Below are 9,394 nucleotides of genomic sequence, written 5' to 3'. Positions count from 1 at the left end.
CACTTCGCTCAGGTGTAAATGAGTATTGTACTGTCCCTGTGTTGGTGTCGGCATTAATATAAGTTGAAAAAACTTGAGTGTGTCGTCACCACGTCTTGTGATTACATGTTTCGGAATAAAAAAAAATAAAAAAAATGACAACTTGCCTTGCTCTTTTGCACATTCAGCAGTGTCGTAGCCTTTTTAACGTGATTTTTATTGAGTCTGACAATTTAAAAGAGATAAAGCACCTGGCCTGTACTCGTGCCTTAAGGTTGACCTCTACCACACAAAGCAGCCTTCACGCCCGAGCTATCCCTTAAGTTCCTCCCTCATGATCACGCACAGACGGCTAAAAATAGAAAGTCGGGCTAGATACTGGCGGTCGGCGGATCAACCAATCACAGGCCGCAGTGACGCAGGTGCACCTAAGGATATGGGCCAATAAAGACTGCTTACTTGATGTCATGTACTGTACTGTACAACACAAAAGACGTTAATTTCATTATTGTGAAGTACAAGGAGACTGAGCGCCTTAATTATTTATATCTGTATACATTATTGTACATAGGTCAAAGTAAAGTTGAGACCGAAGAAAGCATTGACTCTGATAGTATGAAATAACACAAAATAATAATATTTTGTTATGGAACACTATTCTGTACTAGAGAGAGTAGTCTTTTTCTAAGATCATCATTTGGTGAATTGGGCATTGGTTCAACATTTTTCTGCTACATTTGTCGTACCATTTTTATTCTTACAGAGATTCTATTGTACGTACAATGGTTTTCACGTTCCCATGTCTAACATCGCTATACGTCACGAGAATTGCTTCTGATATTGCATGATTCTGATCTGATAGGAGTTAGACATGTATAATGAGGTGGTACCTTTGGCTTTTTTAATTCAGTCAAAACCAACAGATGAGCAAAATAAAAACTAAACTCATCATGCAACTCCATTCATCTTAGGAATGTTTATGAGTGATGGCAAAATTAATAATACAAGTAATTATGGTATTTCATGACTTTTCTATACTGAAGACTTAATTTCAAAGTACATGTTGTATTACAGCATTAGGCATCGTGCAACCAAAGCAGTCTAGATTTCTACTCTCCTATACTTACTTACTCATGAATGAATTTAACATACTCACACCTCATACTTCCTTGATTATACCCAGGTTATGATTATCCATCATATATAAACTGGACACTGAATCTGACTAATCATATATGGATCTATTGGCATTTTTTTTAAATATCCAATCTGCATATCCATTATTTATGGAAATTGAGCATGGGAAGATTAATACAAGTGCCCACGCACACTTCCATCCAGCAATAATGACTTAAGATTTATGTATGTTTTAAGAAATTATCATGAGGTAATTAACAGTGGTTCACACATAATCACAGTGCAATGCAAGTCAAACCATTGGCACATCACTGCAAGGCTTTGAGCAAACAAAAGTTACCCAATGGGGTCAAATATATAAATCAAAAAGCCTCTGAGTCACTCTTTGATTGTTTAAACATCATGTTTTTTTTGTGATCTTTTACTAAAATAGCCCAGTGAGGCAAAAATGTGCAATAAAGGTCGTCATTTAATGACAGAGATAGTGTGACACTGCTGATTGTGTACAATAACGCTGTTTACAATAATGCTGTTTTTAATATCTATGATGTTAAACCACCACGCTATATTTATAGTATGGAAAACCATGTCTACATTATCAAACGTTACTTGTATATACTTGTATAATATACATTGTAATATATAATTATGTACTATATTAGCCTACAATGCTAGTTTTACTGAGTATGTGGAGTGTAAAATTTGGCTCCATTCAGTGTATACCACAAGGCCAATTTGTGCTGTGTTTTTACCAATAAACCATTTACTACATCTCCAACAGCACTGCCTGTGTTGTTGGGGAGAAACACAGTCATAATAAACTAAAATTTATGTGTGGCGACCACGAGAAGCCAGTATGGGATCTTGATGAAGGATGGGATCCAAGCGGCCAGGCGTGTGTACCCAAACATGGAGAGGGCATCCTTGATGCGCCGGAAATTTGGTGGTTGTCTCCCTGAAAAGGATAGATTAAACACAGTACTTGGTGATTTCCTTGTACACTTTACAACATCTCTTGTTTCTTACAAAGAATACATCACTGTAGTGGCATCTGTGTCTTTAAGGCCACAGCAAGTAAATTTTATGGATGACATCCTCCGCAGACTCCAAATCTAATGCGAGCGGGTGAAAAAAAAAACAAGGCGGGCCGAAAAAACAAGGTTCCTACATTTTAAAGTTTTGACTCAGTCATTGTACAAATGGTTTTGATTCGGTGGGAACATCACATATACACAGCCAGTATTACATATCACTGCATCAAGTAAGAAACAAAACATTAAATCAGAGCCTGTTGTTGTCATCTCGAGCTCTCTTCATAGTTATCTGACATCCATGTTCCGGCAACAGACATCTTTGCCGATTTTCGGCATGTTGACCACTGTCAGAGGGCAACAAAATTGTTTTTTTTTTCCCAAAATCAGGCGAAAATAAATGCGCGCGCTGATGTCATCCATAAAAATTACTTGCTGTGGCCTAACTTCAGCACCAGGAAATGGTCATTGTTGTACTAGGATCATCAGCCTGACTATAACAGAATGGAGCATTCCAAGGGCAAGGGTCTACGATGAATGACCTTTTCTGCCACCATACCTCATTCCTGACTATATGCTACTTTCAACCTGTTGCATATATGACGGGTTGACGAAAGAAAAAAATGTAAATATTATCAGTTGATTTATTATAATATAACTGTGTGGTTGATTTTCTTCCAGGATGCACAAACAAGGGAAGGCACCACACTTATGTTCAGCCTTAAGACAACGAAAGCTAGAAAAAAAAAACAATCATCACTGTTGAATTTACCATCAATGTCCTTGAAGCCGTACACCTCTGCCAACTCTGCAGTACACTGGATCTTCCCAGACCTCTGCATGATGTTTGGGTCTGTGGGAGGGCAATAGGGAAACAACAAGGATTTTAAAGTCACAACAGCTTTAATAATAACACTGTGTTGAAAAACTGTGGGTACTGTGTTGCTTACTTTGCTGATGAAATGAAACAACTCCAGTCCAGAGACATGTTTTGATTGTTTATTTGGGGCCTGTATTTGTAAGCTGGTATAACCGCCCCTTGGCACAACACACCAGCTGTTATCTATTCACAGGTTTGATTATACAATGTATATGAACGTTTTCAGGAGGAAATAATTGCATTAAACCCTGCTACTCACCAGCAGCAAGATGGACAACAGCCTTGCCAGCAAACTCTGGAGTCTCTCCCATCTCAAACATCCTCTTTACCTGCACAGCATGGCACAAAAAGACTAAGTCTTTTTGTTGGACCAAGGTTAGAATACAACAGAATACAAATACTTGTTTTTGAACAAGAACCTCTTGTGTTCAAACCTTGTTCCAACACAACATTGAAACACTCCATGAATTTTCAGTCTCGTAATCAAACAGCAAGTCAACAACTTCAATGCATTTTCTTCCAAGTCATAAAATGTTCTACCAAAGGTTTTCAAGAACGACAGAGAACTTATTGTTTAAATGCTATGCATTTTTAGTTCAATAGAAATATGATGGCTTACTGCTTCTCTGTCCATCTTCACTCCCTGTGAGGAAAAAAGTACACATATGATAGGTGACAATGGTAATACAGACACAAATGAATCAGTCTCTTCTTTAGAATCAATGATTCCTTAGTTCTATCATTGGATAATATGTATAAATATAAATGGTTTTTATTTTCCAAACAGTACCCGTACAGTCACAGCCTTTATACGGCTGAATTGTTGCAGGGTATCACATAATAATCAATACAAATCACAACAATTACAACAATCAAATAATACACATGATACACATATTTGTTCCATAATTATTTTTTGTGGAACTGTCGCAAGGGTCTGTGTGGCAAAGACACATTACTTAACTTACCCCTAAAGTATCTTGATCCCTCTCGGGATCTTCCTTGGGTCCTTTCTTGAGCATGTCCAAGATGTTCTCAGTCCTGACTGCCCCCGGCCAGAGGGAGACAAAGGCCACGTTGTCCTTCCTCAGCTCAACGGCACAGTCAGTTGCCATGCGGTCACACTGTACACAAACAATGCAACCTTTAATATAAGGCATGGTGGACAAGTTCAGTTGCATGTTAAATAGGGCTGGGTACCGCTTCAGCCGGACCGGTTTAAACTGGAACGACATTCAGGAACCCAGTCCAAAAAAACAAAACGCGAAAACCAGATCATCGGGCCTGATGTACATTTCTGTAGATTGTACATACATTTTTAGATAATATGGCCATGGCAGGTAAAGAAAATAACCCTGAATCAAACTAGATTAGCTTAAGAAATCCAAGATTATCTCTTTCTGTAACTGTGCTCAGCTTCAAGTACAACTTGAGAATAATATATCCAGTGAGTGACCTATACTTGTGTTTCTCACACCAAAATATGATATAGTGCTACTGTACAATAATCAGGTCCAGGTTTAGGTCCAGATTTGGACCTGATCCTCTGAACCTGATCTGGACCTGGACCTGAATTTTCTATACAGGTACCCACCCCTAATGTAAAGCAATTCTTGAGTCAGTATATGGCACTATGTGCTATTGAAGGTTTCTCCAATCACATTTTACACAGTCTAACCATATATCAATCGGTTACTTGTACAACTTTGTATCAGACTTTCAGAGTATTTCATACAGTATTCCGGAAACTACAGTGTGCTCTTTTTGTGAATTATAGATCTGAGGTGGTATGGAACGGAGGTAAGAACTACATATAGATTATATATTTACAACTCTTATTTGACTGTAGATGATACGTGTCTTTTTGGTTACTTTGTCTTGTCTTGCATGTATCAACACTTAATACGTATCTTAATTTTTATCTAAAAAATAATACAAATGAAGAGTGAATCTAAAAAAAACTCACTGCAGCCTTGCCAACACTGTAGACAGATTGAATGGCGTGGCCCAGGCCCCCAAAAGAGGAAATGTTGACAATGAGACCCTTCTTCTGTGGTGCCATGAGCCGTGCAGCGTACACAGAACAGATGTAGTGGTTCCTGAAACAGTCAGGAAACTCAGAGTAAGCCGTAGGCATTCTTCTCTTGGTACAATTTGGGAATATACAGTTCAGCCTAATTTAGGAGTGCACGTGCGGATGTCATCTATATAATCAAATCAACATGGCCTAAGCAAACTTCTGATAGTCCACACAGATTCCAAGACTTAGATATGTACATTTGTACCAGCAAAACCTTATGCAAAATTTGAAAGAAGAACATTCTCCTTGTGCATACTGGTAAGCCTACAGTGTGCTTCACTTTATAGAAATTCTCATACATACAAGATAAGTCTTTTGTACTGGGCTAACTGTTTGAAACAATAATGCTATGTACAGAGAGAGTTACCTCAGTCCTACATTGTTGACATCATCCCAGAATTCTGGGGGAAGAAGGTAGAATTTCTTCCCAGCAGCTGAATCTGTAAGAGCCTGGAGAAGGACACAAACAGAGATGGTTGTAACCTACAAATATATGTCTGTCAGAAATGAGGACAAGCGGATGGTGTTCAGCACCAGGGACAGGTGTGTTCAGCTGTGTGTGGATGGTGTTCAGCACCAGGGACAGGCATGTTCAGCTGTGTGTGGATGGTGTTCAGAACCAAGAACAAATGTGCATACACCTGTGTGTAGATTGTGTTCAGCAATAGGGACAGGCATGTTCATCTGTACGTGGATGGTGTTCAGAACCAAGAATAAATGTGCACACCTGTGTGTAGATTGTGTTCAGCACCAGGGACAGGCATGTTCAGCTATATGTGGATGGTGTTCAGGAACAGGTGTGCTATCTGTGAGTGATAGTGTTCAGTACAGATGTGCTTACCTGTGAGTGTGAGGAAGGTGTTCAGCACCAAGGACAGGCATGTTCACAAGTGTGAGGATGGTGTTCAGCACCAGGGACTAGGAATAGATTGATCTGTGTATGATTCACATTCAGTACTAGGGACAGGACTAATTTTCTACACATAAATCATCATCAGCAATTGCACAGATTGTCTACAGCACTATCTATGCCCTGGACAGCTCATAGTAGTACCTTTCAACAGAAAAGTGTATCTATGACAAAAGCAATCATGACACTGACCCCCACGGCCTTGTAGGCATTGTTGACAAGGATGTCCAGCTGTCCATTCTGCTCTTGTTTCACCTTTTCAAACAACTTCTTGATGTCTTCATCCTTCTCGTGGTCACACTGTACAGGGATGCACTTCCCTCCCCGCTTCTCAATCTACGTCAAGACATCGGGTTATTCCATTGTGATGAATCAGGGGAGGTAAGCTTCACAATTTGCTCACACACAGTTATCCTAAACTAGAAAAGTAACGAAGCAAATGCATAATGTTTACTTTCACATATGGTCTGCTCTGTTAATTCTTACTCAAATACATTCATATATATGGCGACATATCCCTCCTGCTATAAAATTGCAACCCAACTCATTTTAACCCAACACTAGTTACCATGGTAACAGACCTCTGGTTAAGGTCATTGACCTTATTTGTTTGGAGAACAGGAAGAAATTGAGCAAAAACAATATTTTTTTCTTTTGGTACACATGATAAGTTAAATCAGTTAAAATCAAAGGGATTAAAGGCATTTCTGACTCACCTCCTCCGCACACTCCATCAGTGACGTCCCCCTCCCATCCGGCTGCATGGTACGACCTACAAAACATCACACAATGTGGGGTAGGGCATTGTTGTCAAATATGCCATGCCACAAACAGTGCAGAAGATAGATAACGTTACCATTCTGGGATGATATTTAATCTTTTACTGGGTATAGGTTTTGTTGCAAGTAATACTTTGTAATACCAAGTTGCCAACATCAGTATGGCACAATTCCACGCAATGTATATTTCCAGACTTGAAAATGAATGACTTTTGTATTCACGAAATTCATTAGTTTATATTTTGTATGCACAGTACAAAGAATGGGTTAACGTTTAACGTTAACACGTTATACAGTGAAAAATTTGTTGATAATAGTTGGTGATATCAAGGTTTGAAACCTCAATTAATATCGGCAGCAAAAATGATAACGTCTTTTGATGATTTGGGGGTGATGGGGACTTTGCTGCTGCGTTACAGAAATGCTAGTTAGCTGAAAACTTCTGGAGGGGAGGGGGGTGTGGTCATTGGCTGAACTTTGGCTATTGTAGGCCACACTTTAAATAACATTAACCTTACCTGTGATGTAAACTGTTGCTCCAGCCTCTCCCAGCTGAAGAGCTATGCCCTTCCCGATCCCACGGGACGCACCCGTAACTACAGCAATCCTGCCGCTCAAGGGTTGGCTCATCTTGGCAGTTGTTAGTCTTCTTCGCTTCTGGTGTAAAGTTCAAAGTACATTGCAGTACCGTCGCTAGGTGGGGTGAGTGCACGGGAAACTGTAAGTGACAAAATATATGCAACTTCGATAAAATCGCTAGGTGGCGCGCATGCACTATCATCGGTCCGTGAGTGAAACAACATGGCGGACCCTCAGGGGGATCGCAAGGTTGGTTTACTTATTAGGTCACCGTTGTTTGCACTCAGGCTTTGTCCTCCTTACATTCCACACGTTGTGTTTGGATGATTTATGCGGGGGGTGGCCGCCTTAACGATACTGTAACTGGCCGCCATTTGAACTCCTGGCTGGCCGGAGTGAACCCAGCTGCACAGCGGCAGGTGCACCAGGTGTGCCATGGATGCACCTGGGACCCTCAGGAGAGGCCTCAACAAGGCCCCGGCCAGGCCTGTAACCCAGGTAGTGTGTTGAAGGAAGCGTAAGACCTTGCTGTATAAAAGGAAACGCTTGTCCGTAGAAGGAGGTTAGGTTGTTGACAATTTGAGCATTAGTGTGCAGGGGTGTGGCCTTGTGACCAGTGAATTATGATAAACAACAAATTAGGAAAGCTTTTTGCACTTAATTAAGTCTGGTGGCATCCTTCTGCTCAGATTTTCCAAATCATTGGTACTCTGGAACTGGAAAGTGTTTCGGGAATGACTATGAAATCTTATAAAAACTTGTTCTTTATGATTATTTCCCTGCCACTATTTTTCCATCCTCAGTTTCCTGCAGTGATACCGCTGAACGTCGGGGGGCATGACTACACCACTAGCCTATCCACCTTGCGTAAGTACGAGAGCTCCATGCTGGCCGCCATGTTCAGCGGGCGTTACCACGTCATCCAAGACGAGCAGAAACGCTACTTCATCGACCGCGATGGCGACTTGTTCCAGTATATCCTGAAGTTCCTACGAGATTCGGAAGTTCCTCCTCATCACGTGGCGGTACAGGTGTACAAGGAAGCGCTGTACTACGGCCTTCATCCACTCATCGAAATTCTCAAGTCATCTCCGCCGGTCCGAGCCGAGTACGAGCTGAGAGAAAGTCTTCGCAACGCCCTGCCGAAGTACAAGGAGTTCAAGGAAAAACTAGTGGACCTTGCGTACGAGTTAGCCAGTGCCTCGCACTGTTCCGAAATATCCATCCACCAGTACAGGGAGTTTTTGGTGGAGGGATTACAAGCGCAGACATTGTCCATCCGTAGGGACCTAACGCGAGACGAGAGCACCATCCTCGTTGGTCCGTTGAACGATTACGGAAAGGAGGGCCAGTTAGAGGAGTCGATGCTCCACTGTGTTTTATTCGACCTGCGAGAGGAGGGTTTCAACGTAGACTTTAGAATGCGAGAGTCTGTGTGCGAGTATTGGACTCAGAAGAACAAGAACAATGACATTCCCATGTACCACGAATTTTACGACACTGTCTGCTGTGCATTTACCTTCAACTGGTGGCCAACCAAAGGAGTAAAAAAGAAGTAAAATTTCCAGCTCTCTTGTATATTCAAGACCTTAACAAACAGAAAATGGAGCAGCTAAAGATAGAAAGGAAGTCTTCTCATGTCTGCACTGTCGTTAAAAACAAAGTGTTGTAAATATCTATTTGTTAACTGTTTTCTACAGATTTGTATAGATGTAAGTGTTTATTAGACTGCAAGATCTTACTTCAAAAGTTATCACTGTAAGGGGCCAGTAAAATCTTTAAGTTATCACTGTATAATAGGCCAGTAAAATCTTTAATCATTGAAATAAATAAAATGAGTAAAGTGGAAATATATGTTCAAAGCAAGCTGATTTTTTTTAGACGTGGACCGTCATCACATCAGAAGACAGAACTAGAAGAAACTTAAGTGTCTTACAGGTAAGAGACAGATCGTATGACATACTAGTAGCCTTATCCCCCCAAGTATGTGGTGTAAATGTTTCGTAGTGGACTCTTTGT

At 40.7% G+C, this 9,394-nt stretch overlaps 2 protein-coding genes across 4 annotated transcripts; one reads left to right on the top strand and one right to left on the bottom strand.

Annotated features, from left to right (window-relative positions):
• Positions 1-1,527: 1,527 nt before the first annotated feature.
• LOC109474001 (dehydrogenase/reductase SDR family member 1-like) lies at positions 1,528-7,516 on the bottom strand. The gene is made up of 10 exons (XM_019774197.1): positions 7,315-7,516; positions 6,734-6,789; positions 6,210-6,353; positions 5,475-5,557; positions 4,994-5,126; positions 3,996-4,151; positions 3,647-3,670; positions 3,287-3,356; positions 2,920-3,000; positions 1,528-2,071 (listed from the first exon to the last, which is right to left on the bottom strand). Exons 1-10 carry the CDS (start codon positions 7,424-7,426, stop codon positions 1,938-1,940), a joined length of 993 nt encoding a protein of 330 aa, XP_019629756.1. The 5' UTR covers positions 7,427-7,516; the 3' UTR covers positions 1,528-1,937.
• Positions 7,517-7,566: 50 nt separating this feature from the next.
• On the top strand, positions 7,567-9,248 carry LOC109473999 (BTB/POZ domain-containing protein KCTD7-like). 3 transcript variants are annotated; one of them, XM_019774195.1, is made up of 2 exons: positions 7,567-7,624; positions 8,179-9,248. In XM_019774195.1, exons 1-2 carry the CDS (start codon positions 7,598-7,600, stop codon positions 8,932-8,934), a joined length of 783 nt encoding a protein of 260 aa, XP_019629754.1. In that variant the 5' UTR covers positions 7,567-7,597; the 3' UTR covers positions 8,935-9,248. The 3 variants fall into 3 exon arrangements, with proteins under 3 accessions (XP_019629754.1, XP_019629753.1, XP_019629755.1); XM_019774194.1 differs by lacking the exon at positions 7,567-7,624 and adding an exon at positions 7,638-7,873; XM_019774196.1 differs by lacking the exon at positions 7,567-7,624 and adding an exon at positions 7,846-7,937.
• Positions 9,249-9,394: the final 146 nt, after the last annotated feature.

The sequence above is a fragment of the Branchiostoma belcheri genome, unplaced genomic scaffold, assembly GCF_001625305.1.
Source record: "Branchiostoma belcheri isolate BF01 breed outbred unplaced genomic scaffold, Haploidv18h27 scaffold3, whole genome shotgun sequence".
NCBI classification, from domain to species: Eukaryota; Metazoa; Chordata; class Leptocardii; order Amphioxiformes; family Branchiostomatidae; genus Branchiostoma; species Branchiostoma belcheri.
Note: the sequence above shows the minus strand (reverse complement) of the source record. Positions and strands in the feature narration are given on the sequence as shown.

Bases quoted from the DNA above. Each gene is read 5' to 3' on its own strand.
- LOC109473999 (XM_019774194.1), top strand. From the start codon at position 7,811: ATGGATGCACCTGGGACCCTCAGGAGAGGCCTCAACAAGGCCCCGGCC. The intron at 7,874-8,178 runs GTAGTGTGTTGA...TTCCATCCTCAG, and splicing joins CGGCCAGGCCTGTAACCCAG to TTTCCTGCAGTGATACCGCT.
- LOC109474001 (XM_019774197.1), bottom strand. From the start codon at position 7,426: ATGAGCCAACCCTTGAGCGGCAGGATTGCTGTAGTTACGGGTGCGTCC. The intron at 6,354-6,733 runs GTGAGTCAGAAA...GTCTTGACGTAG, and splicing joins TGATGGAGTGTGCGGAGGAG to ATTGAGAAGCGGGGAGGGAA. The intron at 5,558-6,209 runs GTCAGTGTCATG...GTCCTTCTCCAG, and splicing joins ATGCCTACAAGGCCGTGGGG to GCTCTTACAGATTCAGCTGC.